This window comes from Daktulosphaira vitifoliae, unplaced genomic scaffold (genome assembly GCF_025091365.1).
Source record: "Daktulosphaira vitifoliae isolate Bord-2020 unplaced genomic scaffold, ASM2509136v1 Scaffold_4, whole genome shotgun sequence".
Taxonomy (NCBI): domain Eukaryota; kingdom Metazoa; phylum Arthropoda; class Insecta; order Hemiptera; family Phylloxeridae; genus Daktulosphaira; species Daktulosphaira vitifoliae.
The window spans coordinates 6,132,810-6,151,412 of NW_026099575.1; the positions used below are offsets into that span (position 1 = coordinate 6,132,810).

The 18,603-nt window shown below is 24.2% G+C and overlaps 4 protein-coding genes across 5 annotated transcripts; 2 read left to right on the top strand and 2 right to left on the bottom strand.

Moving 5' to 3' along the window:
• Positions 1–614: 614 nt before the first annotated feature.
• Positions 615–3,118, top strand: LOC126903847 (uncharacterized). Its single transcript, XM_050682354.1, has 7 exons — positions 615–678; positions 802–1,103; positions 1,165–1,336; positions 1,601–1,801; positions 2,023–2,367; positions 2,436–2,744; positions 2,826–3,118. The coding sequence occupies exons 1-6, from the start codon at positions 654–656 to the stop codon at positions 2,531–2,533; spliced, it is 1,143 nt and encodes a 380-aa protein (XP_050538311.1). The 5' UTR covers positions 615–653; the 3' UTR covers positions 2,534–2,744; positions 2,826–3,118.
• Positions 3,119–4,538: 1,420 nt separating this feature from the next.
• Positions 4,539–5,931, bottom strand: LOC126903849 (uncharacterized). The gene is made up of 4 exons (XM_050682357.1): positions 5,789–5,931; positions 5,543–5,709; positions 4,789–4,957; positions 4,539–4,731 (listed from the first exon to the last, which is right to left on the bottom strand). Exons 3-4 carry the CDS (start codon positions 4,955–4,957, stop codon positions 4,652–4,654), a joined length of 249 nt encoding a protein of 82 aa, XP_050538314.1. The 5' UTR covers positions 5,543–5,709; positions 5,789–5,931; the 3' UTR covers positions 4,539–4,651.
• Positions 5,932–6,232: 301 nt separating this feature from the next.
• LOC126903848 (N-alpha-acetyltransferase 20) lies at positions 6,233–9,944 on the top strand. Of its 2 annotated transcripts, none has more exons than XM_050682356.1 (6): positions 6,233–6,377; positions 7,887–7,911; positions 8,349–8,439; positions 9,126–9,255; positions 9,603–9,739; positions 9,819–9,944. In XM_050682356.1, exons 1-6 carry the CDS (start codon positions 6,325–6,327, stop codon positions 9,902–9,904), a joined length of 522 nt encoding a protein of 173 aa, XP_050538313.1. In that variant the 5' UTR covers positions 6,233–6,324; the 3' UTR covers positions 9,905–9,944. The 2 variants fall into 2 exon arrangements, with proteins under 2 accessions (XP_050538313.1, XP_050538312.1); XM_050682355.1 differs by having other exon boundaries at positions 6,234–6,377; positions 7,832–7,911.
• On the bottom strand, positions 9,350–17,641 carry LOC126903846 (protein crooked neck). Its single transcript, XM_050682353.1, has 14 exons — positions 17,429–17,641; positions 17,280–17,369; positions 16,839–16,993; positions 16,541–16,743; positions 15,650–15,818; positions 15,437–15,569; positions 15,205–15,366; positions 14,041–14,169; positions 13,342–13,554; positions 13,128–13,274; positions 10,717–10,911; positions 10,400–10,657; positions 9,952–10,111; positions 9,350–9,878 (listed from the first exon to the last, which is right to left on the bottom strand). The coding sequence occupies exons 1-13, from the start codon at positions 17,462–17,464 to the stop codon at positions 9,983–9,985; spliced, it is 2,019 nt and encodes a 672-aa protein (XP_050538310.1). The 5' UTR covers positions 17,465–17,641; the 3' UTR covers positions 9,350–9,878; positions 9,952–9,982.
• Positions 17,642–18,603: the final 962 nt, after the last annotated feature.

The window sequence follows — 18,603 nt, forward strand, 5'->3', positions numbered from 1 at the left end:
CATAGACACTCAATAAACTTTACACCTTGTCATGTCATTAAACGGTAGCACAAAATTTATTTTTACATTAAAATAGCTCAAGAAAGAACTATTATTGCTAAAAATATAAAATAGTGATTAATTCAAATATTTTCAATGTTGTTTTGTGACTAGTATCACAGCTTAGAAATTAATCTTTATATTTCTATTTAAGTATTCACTTAACATTTAATTTATCGTAATGTGATTCTTATAACTAACAATTATGATCATTATTTGTTGTGTATTTGAAAGAATCTAAAATGAGAGCACAAAACAGTTTTATAATTTATTTTCTATAATTATTTTGTATTATTGCTTACGCTACACTAACTTCAAGGTATTATGAATTAATCTTCTGCTGCAGTTTACATTTTTTTATAATTTGTTTAGTAACCAAATGAATATAATTATTGGCTATAAAAATCTGATTACTTCTTGTATCACCACGTAAACCACTAGCAATCAATAAATACACAAAATCTATTATTTTTATGATTTTCGTCACAACATTTTTGTTAACGTTCACGATAGCAAGTTAATTTATTTTGTTTTACTAAAACTGTACAAAGTGAAAATTACATTAGAAATNTTTTGTTTTACTAAAACTGTACAAAGTGAAAATTACATTGGAAATGGACACTTACAGAAAATTAAAAAGTAATAATTTTTGATGTAAATTAACAATTTTACAATTCTTCTTTCTTCTTATTAATTGCTCGTAACATTTTCCCATGTTAAATATTATGTCATCGTATAAAATCGCTATCTTAACTGTTCTAGAATTAATATTGAAAGGCATCAAGAATGAGTATAATGAAAACGGATTTGGTAACAGTGTACTTAAAGATGAGAAATTTGTATCAGTTGAAGCCTCAACTGAGAAACATCAGAATTCAAAATCTAAAAGTTATGGTCAAAAATTTGTTTTACGAACTTTTGGAGTTTTAGTCGGTTATAAACGTAAAAATTTATCTAATAATGATCAACATGAGAATTTTATTGCATTGAGTTCTGGTGACCTGTCATATAAAAAAGACAAAGTTTTGGGTTTAAAAGATTACAAAAAAGATTCAATCAAATCTGTGGGTGAAATTTAGAAAAAGTTGTACGGAATTTCATAGAAAAATTTTGAATGATTTTTAGATTATGGAGTTGAATCCATCCTGTTTTCTGAAAATTCCTACCTTGTTATTAGGTAGTGGCAATTACTTGGCTTTAAATATAGCGTCTTTTAGCTCCTTTAGCCAAACAGAAGAATGCTATCAAGAGAAAGTACCATCAAAAGTGTTTGAAGAGTTAATTTCTCCAAGACTCGGTGAGAAATATTTTTATGTTTAAAACATACTATAATAATATATTTAAATATAAATTTATTTTTTACGGGTAGTTTAAAAATATCTTTAAAGTATTTATTATTTATTAGGCCCTTAAAGAAAAATGATGTAATCTTTTTTCTAAAACCTTTTTTTTTTTCAAAACTAGTATTAATAAATAAATCATATAAACTTTTCAAGCTTAAACTCGATTGAAAATATTTATGTTAAATTGAAAATAAATAAATAAAAATTTATTTCCATAGTGCTAAAACTTTTAAAAAATGAAAAAGATATTACTTTAAAACATGGAATCACTAATTCGTTATTAAAAGCTCAGCATAGATATTCATGTGATGTAATGGTTTCGGAAAAGACGAGATCTAGTCCTTACAATATATACAAAAAATTTCCTTTAAAGGATATATCTCCTACTGTGTTTAAAAGAACACCCTCTTCAAAACTAGGTATGTAAAAAATCTATTTGTTAGTTGTGTAACTGAAAATTTCCATCTCTTATTTTCTTTAATTTTTACATTATTTCGATAAGATTGGATAGGACACATAATTATTTATATCATTTCATTATGTTTATGTAAACGTCACACTATTTAATTGAATTATGTTAAAAAACATACGTTTCGTTTTTTTCTATTCAATTATTAAATAAACATATTCAAAATTTTAGGTAAACTCATTGAAAAGTTCGACAAGTTTTTCAAGGATAATAGTATTAATTTGCCAACGAATTCCACACATAACAGCACTACGTTAAAAAAACAGTTTGCTCTTGAAGTACAATGTGACAAAGAGACGACTTCTTTATATACGCAACCTAACCATGAGGTTGATTTACAGCCCTTGATTAATATACGTAATAAACCTAATACGATATTGAAAACTGAACATGGTTACTCAGGCAATAAGATAGTTTTGGAAAAAACTAAAACCAGTCCTTACGATGTATATCGAAAATTCCCTTTTAGGGATATTTCTGTCGCTGTGTTTAAAAGAACACCCTCTCCAAGACTTGGTATGTGAAAAAACAAATGTTTCGCATTATGCTAATCAATTATTACATAATCATATTCAAAATTTTAGGTAAACTCATTGAAAATTTTGATAAGTTTTTCAACGCTAAATGCCAAGATTTTTCTTTGAATACTACACAAAATATCATTGACGTAGAAAAAAATTAGATTTTTGAAATCAGTTTGAAGAAATAAGATTAAAATAAACGTATAATCTACTAAAGCGGTTGTATCATTTGAAAGAAATATTAATAATAATGTCAATTTAAACTTTAAATTTGAGGTGATTTTGTAAAGACTAAATCTTGTCTTAAAAAAAAATTTCTTTTGTGGAATACGTCTATCACAAAGTTGAAAAGCGTACTTTTTATAAGACTCAGTAAGTAAAATTTTCAAAGTTTTCATTCATGAAATAGAGATAGCTGTTTTTAATTTTAAACTTATTTTTTTTTTAATTTAGGAAAATTAAAAATGTTTGGTGATTTTGCTAAGAAATAAAGTAATAAATAATACGTTGTCAGTAACAATTTTTAAATGCTAATTAAGACTGCGTAGCATTCAAAATACACTGCTTTAGTTATTTAATTCGTTAAAAATGACAAAACATCAACAAAATCGTTAATTTCACTGATGTTGCACTTTTTATCACAAATCAAAAAATTTTAATACTTGTTTATATCTTTTTTTTTTACATAATTATCTTATTCATTCATCTATATAATCTTTTTGAAACTTTTTGTTCTTAAATTTTTATTTATATCCTACATTCATTGTTATATTATTTTTAATTTTACATTTTATAATGAGTTAATAAATTATTTTTAGTTAATAATTATTGTTAGTAATTTTTAAATATTAAAAATAAAGAACCATATTAGGGGGAAAATGTATGAAATTATATTTTTACAAATAATGTTTATATTATTTTAAAGTCATTTTATAGTAAAACAAGAGGAGTTATGTGGTTTGTGAACGTTTAAAATAAGAATAAATAGATATGTGCATTACCTCAAATCTTTATATTAAAGATTTAATAACTTCTAAAAGAACTATTAATTTTCTTTAAACGATCATTTTTTTATATATAAGATGTTTAACTATATACTTATATATATATTGTGTTCAGTAAGTAAGGAATTTCACCAATGTAGAAAAGAAAATGTTTGGCTTGTATTTTACCTTACAGATAGGAGCACCAATCTAATGTATGCTTAGCTCTCAAATAGATCCTACGCGTCATTTAGACAGTGTGAAGAGAAATAATTCGAAAATAGTAACGAAAATTTTTTCTCAATTTTAAAAATAATACAATAATTGGGGTGCTTAAGTAAAAGATCTAGAAAGTTAGTTGAGTTAATGCAGTTAAAATTAATAAAAAAGAAATTCTAAATATTTAAAAAAAATGTTTGTATGAAGAACTTTGAAGAAATACTTTGTCTCTATTTAGCTCAAATATTACAAAATGACTAATATATTCAATAATGTTTGAAAAGCAATTTGTGGTTAAATTATTTTTTCTAGATTCTGGAGTTACTGTAAATGTTGTCTATCGTGCTGTATGTACTTCTGATCTTTCGAGACATTTGCCTTACTATATAAGTGTATCAAGATACTTTGTAAAACCTATGGCATGGTTATTTTAAAAATCAGCTTCAAAAGGAGCACAAATATTAATTCACACAGCGATAGAGCCTCAATTAGAAAATGTTACTAGACAATTTTTCAGGTAACTGTATTAGAATATGTTTATAAAAAGTACACTTATATGTGGCTAAATAATTGACTACAAAAACTATAATCAAGAAAAAAATTATGTCACCATTGCAATGAGACTATAAACCTAAAGCTGAAAGCATCAGAAAAAAGAAACTCATTTCTCAGTGCGATTTAAAAATTGAAAATTGCAATCTTTTCAATTCATTTGGTTTAGGGAGTAAATAACACATGATTTTAAAAATATCTACTGTAATCAATCAAAAAGGTTTGAAAAAGAATGTTGAATGAAGAAGAGGTAAAGGAAGACCAAAAAAGAGATGGAGAGATGTTATTGAATGCGATATGAGTACAGCTGATGTGAGCATAGAGGATGTAGAAGATCATGTCAAGTGTAAGTTTGGGACAAGGGTGGCCGACCCCAAGTAGTGGAGATTAAGGCGAGGAAAAAGAAGATTAATTAATTTTTATAACATGTTTTTAATTTCATTAATTGAATAACTCGCAGTAACACTAATAGAAATGACATTTATATATTAAATATGATTATTTTCTACAAATTTACATTTTAACTTAATCCCATTTATGCTTATGATGTTCCTCTTCACGTCTCCTTTTTTCAGCCCAAATTTTAATATTCGCCTCACAGTTGGCTGCAATAAAAATATTTATTATACTCAGTAATAAGTCATTTAAAACACATAAATTACCAGCTTGTTGAATCTTATAAAATAATGGCATAGATAAGATGGCAGCACCAATAAACCAAGGGTACATCCAATGATGTTTGAAATGCAATTTGTGAGGGAACTGAACTATTTTTGCAGTGAATGTATATGGAAAGACCATCTTGCGACTTAATTTGTCTTCCCCACCCATCTAGATACAGAAACAAATTATTATAGTCGCACTTATAAAGAAATATCAAATATAATCATTAAAAAATTAAAAGATTGTCAAATTTTGAAATGAATAAATTGATTTTATATGAAATGAGGAATTTTCATCCACATTCCATCAAAAATTGAACATACTTGTATTCATTTTTTCTTAATAATAAAGTGAGCGCATACATGGATATATTCTTTCCAAACAATGTAATAATGTGAAATTTTTTTAATATATTAAAAATATTGTTGAGATTGTTAATTTAAAGCCTTTAGTCAATTTAATTAATACCATCACAATGTAACAATCAATATCATAACTGATAATGATATAATCAATTAAAAATTAAACATAATATTAGTCAAAGTTAATGAAAACAATAGATTTAAAAATTAAAAGGAAATAAATAAAAATTATATACAATATTCCTTGTTAGCTATGATAAAACAATAAAAAGTGTAATTATTTGATAATTTTTTAATGAAAAACCTATTAACAACAATAGGAGTGCTTTAAGTTAATATCAGACAGTATTATTAAAAATTAAGTTATTTTCACAATCAGAATAAAACTTACCTTGTAAATTTCTCAACAAATCAAAACTAAATTTACGTGTCGTTGAAAAGGTAAGAATAATACTTAATTGAAAGATGAATTATGAAGGCAACATGTACTTCAGTCCGTAGCTGCAAATATGTTATTTATGAGTTACCAGTTACAAAACAGCTGTTTTAGATTTATCACTAAAAATGTTAAAATTATAAAAAGCGGGTTATTTTAAAATAAGGATTCATTCAGCATATCGTTATATTTTACACGTACTTTGCACAAATTGCAAATCGTCGGTATATAATGGTACGTAAAATTCTATTTATTCGACGGGACAGTTTTTAGGCTGTCCTTTGCCAAAGCTGAAAGTCATTCAAACGAGGATCATCTTTGAACAAAAGCAAAACACGAAAACACTGTCAAAAAAAAAGTTTTACATTTTGACTATTTTCATATTATATTTTACTATATAGATAGTAAATATTTTAATAAATATATGTATAAAATTAAGAAAAAACTTTTTACCATCCATAATGTCTGAGTTTTTACCACGTTTTATTTTTTATTAAATGTCGGAGTAAAATCCGTCGTGGTTGTGGTAACCTATGGTATCAGATGGTCGGAGTACCAGATGTTTGGAACAAAGATGTTTTCCCTTGTAAATTATCGACTTATCACTCATGATAAAATAGATTTATTTTATAATATTATCACTCATATAAAACTGCTTATTATACTTATCAACGACTGATTAACAATTCGTTCATTAAGTTTTTAACAGGTCACAATTGAAAATTGAAAACTACAAAATGACCACCTTACGACCCTTTAATTGTGATGATTTATTTAAGTTTAATAATGTGTAAGTAATATTAACAGTTATTTTATACATTTTTTATTAATTAAGGAATCACTAATTAATAAAAAAGGTCAATCCCTAATAAAGATTGGGCGAGTTATCTCGAATATATTATGTAACGTTAGATTGTATTAGAAATAATAACTTTATTAAGCAAATATTTTCAAATGACTTATTTTTTAAATTATTAAACTGAAAATAAAATAATAATTCTTTAAAACACATTAGGTAAGCATTAGCATCTTTATATATATCTTTGATACAAGTTAAATGTATTTGAATGCATCTAAAAACCATTATGAAAAATGTTTTTATTTATTCAAGGATCAACCCAAAATAAAAACATTTCATGTGTGATGAATAATTTCTTTATAAGCAGTGGCATAATTACTAGTTCTTATTTAGGGAGCCATAGTAAAAAAAACTCTAACTCATATTTTGGACTATTTTTTAAGATAAATATTACATTTAATGGAGGGGTTATGGTCCCTGTAGCTTTCTCTGTATATGACACTGGTTTAAATGTGTAGTAGTTTTAAAGAAAAAAACCCAGCACAGGGGGGTCGCAGCACAGTGGTGACGTGGCATAGTTGGATCAAGTATAATGATATCTGACAGTGATTAAAATCACTATCAAAAAAAAACGCTTTGATGCAAATCTTTAGATAGTGTTTAATTTTAAAAAATTGGTGTATTATTCCAAAAGCTACATGATCTGCTAGTTCCTTATTAATATCCTGATTAAGATATAGTATGTCCAATGAAAGATGTATATAAATACTACTTCTCATGAAAAAATTGTATTGATCCATACATTTTTTAAAAAGTTATAGCACATTAAAGTAAAAAATGTAAATTATAAAATCGAGAATTTTCACACAAAAATAGCATTCGGTAGCCGTTTTCACCGTGAAGACAATTCCATAGGTTAAATTTTTTTTTTTCAAATTAAAGTACATTACATTAGCTTTAATTTAAGATATATATAAAAGTGTCAGACCTTCCGGAACATTTTCAAAAGTTAAGTTGAAAAAGTTAATTTTTTGTGAAAAAGTTGTCATTTTAAATCCCCCCCTGTGGGCAGATAAAGAGTCAAATTTATGAAAAAAATATATCAAAAGATAGGTAAAGACATCAAGCATCTATAAAAAAAAAAATTATATTGATATGTTCATTTTTGAAAAAGTTACGGCAGTTTTTAATAAAAAAAATTAAAAAAATTAGCGATTTTTTCAATTTTTAAGGGTAATGTCTTCGACTAGATACGATTTGTGATCTTTTGACGTATCGTTAAAAGAAATCCGTTCGGTGAGAGCTGTGAAAAAGTGGTAAGACACAAAAAAAAAACACAAATCATAGTAAAACCAATACCTTCTCAGCTTCGCATCGAAGCTAAAATGCACATTTATAAGAGTTATTAAAATTATTTAAAATAAATATTATTTGATTGAAATTAGATTGTCTAAAGTTTAAAAACTGCAGTGTGCTTATGAAAATAATTTTTTTTTTCAGAAATTTAGATACACTTACAGAAACTGTATCCTTTTAAAATTTACTAAGCAATACAATTTAATTATTAAATTTTTAAAATTAATTTTTTGACATATGAAAGAAAGTAAAAGTTTCTTTATTGTGTACCTTTAACATGTAACCATGTACAAATTCTCTGATAAGTTTTTAAATTATTGATTTTAAATATATATTTTTTTTTTTGTTGATGCCATTCTTAATATTATGATGTAATATTCAAGGCAATTTTTTGTTAATAAAAATATATTTGTTTAGTTTATACATAAAAAATAAAATTAAAAATATATATATTGCAAGATAGAGAAAAAAAACCTATGAGAATTTAAATACATTTTGAAAATATTAACTTAATTGACCGTACAGTAAAAATATTAAAAAAAATTAAAAGCTTATCTTTTAATATCAGCTCTATGGTTATAAGAAACTTAACAAAATGTATTACAGTATGCTATACCATTTTATATGCAATATTTAGCCCATTGGCCAGAATATTTTCAAGTAGCAGAATCACCTACTGGAGAAATAATGGGTTATAGTAAGTGCTATATTATATGTAAAATTATTTAGTAATATAACCCCAAAAAGTTCAGTTTTAATAAAAAAATTTATTGCTAAAGTATTTATTAAAAAAAGTTTATTTCAGCTATGTAGTTACGTCAATTCCTTTTTCAAAATTATCTACACAAGATTTTATTAATTTATTGTAGTAAAATTTGATGTATATATATGGATATAATGTAAACTCATTGCAATTCAAATTAATAGTATCATTTGGTCATATTGTAAACTCATCACAGTTTAAAGGCAGCAGATTTATTATTATTCATTATTTATTATTAACAATCTATTGCTAAAAATATATTTGAAATTTAAATATGTTTAATGTTGTAATGTATAATCACTTAATTTAAGTTGACTGTGATAGTCTGTGTAGTTACTTTGAGTTATTATAGATATATAATTTTAGTAATTTCGTAAAATAATATAAACATATCCCCAACTATTTTAAACAATTCAAAAAGTAAATAAAAATCTATTGAAAATTAAAAAAAAAAACACATTTTTTCCTTATAATAAGATATTATTATTATTTATTAAATGAAAAGTTCACTTAATTATTAATACTACTGCAGCTAATATTTGTTATAAAGAAAAATTAATATTTTAAAATAATTTCAAAAGCATTTGTAATTTTTAAAAACTAATTTAATTATTAATTAGTTATGGGAAAAGCTGAAGGACAACCTGACAATTGGCATGGTCATGTTACTGCTTTAACTGTTGCACCAGAATATCGAAGACTAGGAGTAGCGGGGTTTTTAATGAATTGGTTAGAAGAAGTTTCAGAAAAGTAAATTTTGTTATTATTAATAAGTATTATTATTTAATATAAAACGGCAATTTAGCTTATAATAATTTTTTATTTGCAATTTTTAGTTTTATTAATGTTGAAATAGCTATTTATTTTAAGTTTTTGTCTTGTATAAGTAAACAAGTTGGCAATTTATTGAGATCAAATTTCTTTTCACCAATGTTTTTTTGTATAAAGAATTCAATACTTATTTATTCTTATTAAAAAATAAGTTAGTTAATTTCTAAAATAAAAGTAGTATGTTTATAAAAGAATTGATTAAATATAAATCTTCAATAAAAAATATTGTTAAAGTGATTACTAATGTAAAAAAGTATTTATTTCAGGAAAGATGCATGGTTTGTTGACCTTTATGTTCGAGTTAGCAATACAGTAGCTATATCCATGTACAAAAGTTTAGGATATACAGTATATCGAACTGTTTTAGAATATTACTCGGGAGATCCCGATGAAGATGCATATGGTATAACAGTTTTATTTTACATTGATATTATGATATTTAATATTACATGTCATATTTATTTACACTTATATAATTTTAGATATGAGGAAAGCACTTTCTAGAGATATTGAAAAAAAATCAATTGTACCTCTGGAACATCCTGTAAGATTAGATGATTGTGATTAAATTAATTTTTGTAATAAATATATAAGAAATTTGTCTCAATTTTATACTTAGTTCTGATTAATAATTTATTAAGTTGAATTATTCATTTTTTCCTTCCAATTTTTTCCTTTTCCATGCCTTGGCAGTCTCTAAAAGTTTAAGATTTGGTCTTACTGCATCATCTTCAGGGAAAATATAATCAATTTTTTCTTCCCATCCTCTATCACGCTATATTGAAAGGAAAATAAAAAAATTTTATATCAATATTTAAAATTAAAATTATATTAAAAATATTAATTTAAAACTAAAAAATATTAAAAATATTTAACTCAAAAAGATACAAAAACTATATTTCAAGAACAATGTTACCATTATTAACGCTAAACACATACCATATGTGTAAATATTTTTAATATAATTTTAATTTTAAATAATTTTGGCCACAAGTGATCAATTTTCATTATATGTGATATCAATAGTTACGATATGTAATGCTAAAGATTTTTTTTTACATACACCACTTTCAGAGGTATAAGGAACTCTTTTTTTAATTCTTCTTGGTAACATATTTTTAACTTTTGTTCTATTGGTTTCATCCCCATATTCTTCTTCAAAATTGTACCATGCCTGTAATATACCTTCTCTTTCTTCAGGAGTTCCATTTCTTCTAAGTGCTAGATTACCCCTTTCGAATACTCTTCTTGCTACAGTTATTCTATCTATACCATCCTCTTCATCAGCAGATACTTCAAATTGAGCATAACTCATCCAGACCTTAAATAAGTCATAATGTTAAAGGATATGCTAAAAATAGAAGAATTCAAGAATCTTACTTTAAAATGATTAGTTCGTTCTAATAGCCTTTCATATAATTTCCTTGCTTTTTCTATTTCTCCTTGTGTTGTTTCAAAATCAATATAAGACTTCCAAAGTACTTCAGGCATATCAAGCCTTGGCTGATTAACAGCTAATTCATAAATTGCTCGAGCACGATCTATGTCACCAAGAACGGTTTCTAATTCAGCAAACTAAAATCAGTAAAAAAATGTTTCACATATAAATATACTTTATAATATAAAGATACGATATGTATTTTTAAATATTTAACATTTCAAGTAAAATATAATAATACAAAAAAAAAAAGCCATATAACTATAATTATTTTAGCATATAAATTAGATGTAACATAAAATTCTTTTCAATTTTATCTTAATTAATATTTGTGTTTTTTCTGGACTGTACAAAATAAAATAATCATTATTAAAATATTCATTACTATAATACTAAAAACTTTTTTATAAACAATCAGATGATTGATTTAATGGTTAAATTTGTTAAAGATTGTAAATTAATTAATTTACTTGTAACACGACCACTAGTGTTTGACGGCAGGTCATCAAAGGTGTATAGTAAATAATAAAAAAAAAAATTGTGGCACTACTGCATTAGAAACAGCGACCCATATAGACAAACATTACTACTGTAAACTTTTGATTTAGATCCCAGTACATTACCATAAAGGTTGATAATATAATGTGCGGTTGAAGGAAACGCCACACTGTACTATATTACTTATAAGCATCATTAATTGTATAATTTTAAATAAATTATTCTTCAATATATTCAAGATTACATGGTATAAAAAAAGAATAACCTTAATTTCAAGTGTGTTTCAATTTTCAGAACTATCTTAATTATAAAAAAAATTATGTTCATTCTGGATTCAGTTTAAAGGAGTTGCTTAGAGGGTGAATTTTTAGATTGATATCTGACAGTGATTAAAATCACTGTCATAAAACGCTTTGACGTGTATTTGAAACAAATAAAAAACAAAATTGTCATACTTACTAAAAATTACATCATTTTTTAATTAGAGGCTAATTACTTAAAAAGAACCAGACAATTTTTTTTGATCATTTAGAACAATAAATATTTTGTAATATTATATAATTTAGGATAATGTAAGTATTCCATTACTATCAAAAAACTATAAAATTGTGTGATTTTTGGGACTTTTCTGTTAATATGACGGGATTGAGAGGATTTTTTCAAAATTATGGTGATGATAGCTTAATATAAGAATAATAATAGAATAATTTTCCTAGAATAATATTGTTGAACTCTTTTATTTTAAAAGAAAAAATTAGAAAATCGGACATCATTTGATAATTTTTCAAAGTTATATTATATAATATGATATTATTACTTTTTATTTTTGGAAGTTAATAATAACCTATGGTCTATAATTAAAAGAGTCGGTCCTATCACTACTCTCCCCCCTTGAAAATAACATGAACTTAAGTATTTTAAATAGGAACATATATGTTTAATTACTTCAAAGATAAAAAAATATTTTTAAAAGAAATTAGCACTTTTATACTAGAGCTGAAGAAGTAAAGCACATAAAGTAAAATAAATAGACCATATTTTTTTATCTCTTGGCATTTAAGATCCATTCATTCTACTCCATTCATTCTACTCCTTTCACCCTACTAATATTTATAGTAATTTTCTTAGTTAGATCAATCTATTCTAAGCTTATTTTTTAAGCTAATTAATCATACAAGGTGATCATTTTAGAATAAGAAACTTTATTTTATTAACTTTTATTGAAAACTATTGAAAACTAAAAATTTTCATAAAAGAAAACATTGTTTGATTCAATAAACTCAATTATATGTAGCTAAATGATTTTTTTTATCTTTTCAGGGTTAAAAAACATAAACTTAAATGGAACTTATCTTGAATGGAAACCCCTATTATTGATTACATGATAGAAATAAAAGTTTAATTATTAGTTTTTTTAATTTTTATAGTAATTAGTTAATCAAATAAAAAAAACTATAAGAACAAAATTTTTTGAAAACTTTTTTCTATCATACAATGAAACCAAAAGTACAGATATCCATTTAAGATAATTAAAGCTTAGATTTTTTTAATCTCGAAAAAATAAAAATAAGTTATTTAATTTAAATTTAAATATCAAATACTACTAGTAAAATAAGTTTAAAAAAAAAACAATTGTTTTAGTTGTATTAATTTCCTTTTATACATGATGATTGATACTAAAATTTATAGTATAAAGCCTGTTGTTATATTTAATAAATTTTTGATAAGATTATTCATTTATGATTTGAAGTATTTAATAAAAGTATTTAAATTTGTTAAATTTAAATTAATTTGACAATTTATTCATTAACAATTTATAATTATAAAACTAATTAATTATAATTTTAAAACTTACTCTTATCCAAGTCACACAATTTTCTGGACCAAATTCTAAATATTTTTCATACAATATGCGACAGCGTTCAAATTCTCTTAATTGTATTTCTAAATCAATATAACCTCTAAAAAGTTTATCTCTAGGACATAAACCTAAGGCAACTCCCTATACATATAAAAATTTGTTAAATTAATTTAACAGTAATTAGTAATAAAAATTATGTAATATTTACCAGTCTTTTTCTTGCTACTGATAAATTTTTATGGCGTATCTCAAATTGCGCATAGTATAGCCAAGCTTTGGAAAAAGTAAATAGTTTATGTGGGATAGTGCTTATAAATGTTTGATAAACATCACGAGTACGGTCTTCATCTTCAGCTTCTAGTTCTTCAAAAAGGGCATAGTTGATCCATAAATATACATAACGACGCCAAACATGTTTTTCCTAATTAAACAAAATTATAAATTAATCTAATTAATATTAAAAAAACATATTTACAGAATTAAACAACAAATGTATTTTCAAAGTATAAACAAATACACAAATATAAAAATAAAAAAAATAATAATAAAAAAAAATAATAGATATTTTTATTTAAATAAGAAAAATAAATTTGAATATTTAATATATTTTCTAAAGCTAGGTTTAAATTTTTCAAATTATATAGTGTAGTCTCACTAAGTCAGAAATGTAGAATACATATGCACAATCAATCACTAATTTAAAACTTAGTCATAAGCAGTTTCATTTTATAAAAAAAAGATAAAATTAATAATTGGAGACACCTTTCCTATTTTTATCAATTATTGAATCTAAAGGAAAAAAATTCAGAAATTTTCATCTGAAAGAGCCATAATGTACTATTATGGGCCAATTTATAACCTTTTATTGGTTATGAAAACATATAATTTATTTTTTACTATAACTCACATTTGAAGGAGGAATATTTGCAACTGCTCGTTCATACGTATCACGAATTACCTCTACATTTCCTTCACTTTCAACCAATTTCAAATAATCAAACCATGCATCATAATTTGTAGGATTTTCTTTAACTTCCTGAAAAATTAAGTATTATAATCTTAGTAATAGCATCCTAAAGTATTGTAAGTAATAATCACACAAGACAATAAATAACAAAATTTTATATGAATTTTACATAGAATTTTGAAACTGATTCCAAATCTGGCTTCAGATTTTTTCTACCACATTTAGTTTTTGAGATAATTACTAATTAGTAATTAAGTGATGATTACATAGTAAAATTATCATAACATTTTTTTATTTTTTTTTAATTTTCCTAAAATTATATCATAATGTTTATTTAGAGATGTAGAAAATTTTGTTCTAATTCAAAAAGTTTGACTGATTTTTTGGATTTTTAAAGTTTGGTTTGAGTTACTTCAAAATAAAACAAAACTGTAAAAATATACAAAAAAAAAACAGTATTTGTTTTGATTTTTCGAAATTTTCCTGTATTTTTTAAATTGTTATAAAACTATCTATTTTCTATTTGAAGTTTCATAATTTTAGTTACACTAAAAAAAATGTTTTTCTTAAAGATTCAGCTTTATTTGAAAAAAAGACACTCAAAATCAACTTTAATTATCCAAAAAGTTAGTTTAACTTGATAGATAAGATCCAAATTTTGTACAACTCTAATTTAACATCTTGAAATCATTTTAGGAAAGTTAAAGTAAAAATTATAATTTTTTATGATAATTTTACAGTGTAATCATCATTTAATTACTATTCAGTAATTATCTCAAAAACTATATGGGACAGAAAAAACCTAAAGCCAGATTTAGAACTTATTTAACCACTGTAAAACAAGTTGTCCTGTATTATTAAAAAAATAACTTTTTTCCCAAATGAATGTTTATATGTTCACTGGCCCAATATTATTTAATTTAACATTACTTTTACTTTCATATATATTACTTTATGAGTTATATTGAAAATAGAAATATTAATTAAATATTCTAGATCTAGAAATTTAAGAATTTATTACAAAAATATTAAGAGTATTAGGGCTCAGTAGATATTTAGATGGTTAATTAAAATTGTTGATCTATTATTTATTAAAAAGTTTACTTGTTCATATTGAAGTTTTCTTTTACTACTAATGACACTCTCAATTGCTGTTCTATCACCAAATTTTTTTTCATGAATAGTATATGCTTTATAAATATCATGACATCGGTCTTTTGAAACATGATCTAAGGCATATTTATAAATTACACGAGTACGTTCATGCTAAAACAAAAATATATCACATTAATTATTAATAATTAATTACTACAATATTCAAATAATAATTATAAACCTCTTTTTGACGTTCTTCAAACTTTGCAAAAGCTATAAACAAATTTTCATTAATATGTTCATCACCAAAAAATTCTACTGCTCGTTCAAAAACACTTCTAGCTCCAGCAATAAATCCATTTTGTTCTTCAAATCTAAATTTAAAATAAATGAGTAAATCTATAACATAAGTCAGAAAATATATTCAATATTTCAAAAATATTTAATTTATTACCTAGCATATCTTATCCAGTTAGTAATATCAGGATGAACCATGACAAAGTTATTATAAATTTTTCGAGCTCGATCGATTTCATGGTAACGTAACTCAAATTTAATATAAGTCAACCAAGCTTGTTCTGGAGGTTCCCATTCCATCCATCGTTCAAAAACAGCTCGAGCTCCTTAACAATTTTTATTTTCAAATAAATTTAAGTGCATATGATAATAAATCATTAAATATAAAATAGCAAAAAAATATACCCAAATGATAGTAAAAATAAGTATTATAATTTACAAGAAAAAAATTATTGTTTCCTGCACAGTGATAGGTAAGTGAAAATCTACCAATTTTAAGATAAAAACTTTTCAATTTTAAATAAGAAACTAGAAGTGGTGTTTTTGTTACTTTTAAACTATTTTATTCTCTGATTTTATCATTGTTGAAAAATGCTTCAAAATGAAAATTGATTAAAAAGTCCTTATATAACTCCGAATTAATATAACTCAATGATCACTTGAACATAATTATATGTATATTACTAGAAAATAAGTTTTTCAATTTTATTTGTTACTAATAAATGTATCTGGTGATCAATTATAATGACGAATCCGCAAAAATTAGTTTTTGACGAAATAGTGAATTAAAGGGTTTTGCAACTTTCTATTTAGTCAGTGGAATTGGTATAAAAAATATTCAGCTTGTTTTTGTAGAGTTGATAGTACTGTTCAAAACAATCAGTTTTATAAGATCTTCAAAAATTTATCATATCCATCAAATGTATTATATACTACTTTGTAGTGTTATATGGATATTTATTATAGTTAATGTAGTTACTGAATAATATTAACTTGTTATTAGATGAAAACTTTTAGACCATCTTGCAAATAAGTCATGGAAATTTACCTGCAACGTTTCCTAACATTTCTTCCATGTAAGTATACTTGTACCAAAATTGGTTTGCACGTGGCATAATAACTACAGCACGATCCCAAAGATTTCTGGCATGCATAACTTGCCGATGACGCATTTCTAATTCGGCATATTTTAGCCATAATGTTATATTGCGATAATCAGTATCTAAAGCTCTTTCATAAATAGACCTTGCCCTGCAAACAAATAAATTATATATTATTAAAAAATTCTGTAAATAATAATCATTTAAATAATTATTAATTAGAACAAAATTCTGCAAGTTAATTACCTCTGTATTTCTTTTTGACTTTCTTCCCAAGCTGCATATTTTATCCAGTTACTTACATTTGAACGATTTCTTCTTATATTATCTTCAAAAGTTCGACGTTTTCTATGTTGGTAGTCTCGTAATTCTACAGGATCAGAAATCTTCTGTTTTGGTGGCTAAAATGAAACAAAATTTTATTTATTCATATTATATTTTCATTTTAAGAATAATTAAAAAAAAATTTTTATTCTGTCAATTACTTTCTATAAATAACACATAGATTCTAAGATATATTACTTGAATTGCTTTGCATCAATAAAAAAAATATCTAATTTGGTTAAAAAATAACATAGTAAACAAAATATAGTTTAGTCTTAAATCTATAAATTTAATTTTTACAGATCGAGATTTTAAACTTAATAATATAAGAGTTATTTAAAAACAAATAGAAAATATACTTACTGGAGGTACGATTTCTAGATCACGTTCTTTAGCTTCTCTTAATAACTGTTCAGCAGTAATTTGAATCTCTGCTGGAGCTTTATTTTTCACCTAAAAATAAAACCGTATTAAATAAAAAAATTTAAAAAAATATATATATAAACACATACCTTAGCTACTTTAGGGATCTTTTGTGGTCTTTCCATAATTAAAGTTTTATGTCAGCAAGCAAAAAGTATACTTGTAACCTATATTTTCTTTAAATTTAATTTTTTAATAATATTTACAATGCGTCATGTATTCAACATTCAAGTACTGATCGTTATATTGAAATAAATAAGGAATAACTCAAAGATCTAGTAATAATATTATCACTAAATATTTTGTGACCGTAAGTAGTTTTATTATCTATAGTATAGATTCTAAACCATAGAATAACATACAGAGGCCGTTGTTTGAAATTGTTAAAGCGTTATTAGACTCTATTATATAGAATAGCCACATTAAATATAGTATATGTCGTTTAATAAATTTCGGTAACACTGTTTATAAAAATATTACACAAATATTTAAAAATTAAATACGTTTATTAAAAATTAATATTATTTAATAATCAATGTATACAAAATAAAAATGGGACCTAAATAGTATTAGGTAAATTACTATTTTTTTGCTATTAAATTTAATTACAAATTACTCAATATATTAGGAATTAAATTACTTAAAAAATACCTAATTAACAATTGATGAAGTTATAATACTTTTATGATAAAAAGTAACTTAAAAAATGGAAGTTATTTTTTTTTCATTAATGTGTTAAATATACAATTTTTTAAGTCACTTACATTACTAATAATTGTGACTTCATTGAAACGCGTATTTTAAAATTCATAATGTAGGAGGAGAGAGGTAAACAAAATTTATTAATGACAACCTATCATAAAATATTTGAGACGATTTTTTACTCATTTTGAATTGACAATGGATTTAATTTTACATCAACTTTAATGAATTTATAGTAATATTATGTTAATGCTATATTTGATAGAAATTTTAAATGTTCGTTTTATATTTCAATCATGACTATATATATATAATGTAATTTATTATTTTTTTTAGGTTGCCTTCTGCACTGGGAACATAGTGCTTTTTCGCCACTGTAGAAGCGCACGCATGGTCACCCATCCGTTCGCCTAGGGTGGTAGACGCGACTTAACTTTAGAGTTTTGTCAACAACTAATGTGACCATCGCGCCAGACCACATGTAATTTATAATAATTATTATTCCGTATCCAATCCAATAATTTGTAATTGAAAATTTAAAAATATTAACAATTTTTTAAAT

Coding starts and splice junctions, on each gene's coding strand:
- LOC126903847 (XM_050682354.1), top strand. CDS start 654: ATGGACACTTACAGAAAATTAAAAA. Junction 1,104..1,164: donor AAAAAGATTCAATCAAATCT/GTGGGTGAAATT, acceptor AATGATTTTTAG/ATTATGGAGTTGAATCCATC. Junction 2,368..2,435: donor AACACCCTCTCCAAGACTTG/GTATGTGAAAAA, acceptor TCAAAATTTTAG/GTAAACTCATTGAAAATTTT.
- LOC126903848 (XM_050682355.1), top strand. CDS start 6,353: ATGATTTATTTAAGTTTAATAATGT. Junction 8,440..9,125: donor TGGAGAAATAATGGGTTATA/GTAAGTGCTATA, acceptor ATTATTAATTAG/TTATGGGAAAAGCTGAAGGA. Junction 9,256..9,602: donor TTAGAAGAAGTTTCAGAAAA/GTAAATTTTGTT, acceptor TATTTATTTCAG/GAAAGATGCATGGTTTGTTG.
- LOC126903846 (XM_050682353.1), bottom strand. CDS start 17,464: ATGGAAAGACCACAAAAGATCCCTAAAGTAGCTAAG. Junction 16,994..17,279: donor ATCTAGAAATCGTACCTCCA/GTAAGTATATTT, acceptor GTTTCATTTTAG/CCACCAAAACAGAAGATTTC. Junction 16,744..16,838: donor AGTCAAAAAGAAATACAGAG/GTAATTAACTTG, acceptor ATTTGTTTGCAG/GGCAAGGTCTATTTATGAAA.
- LOC126903849 (XM_050682357.1), bottom strand. CDS start 4,957: ATGGGTGGGGAAGACAAATTAAGTCGCAAGATGGTCTTTCCATATACA. Junction 4,732..4,788: donor TTATAAGATTCAACAAGCTG/GTAATTTATGTG, acceptor TTTTTATTGCAG/CCAACTGTGAGGCGAATATT.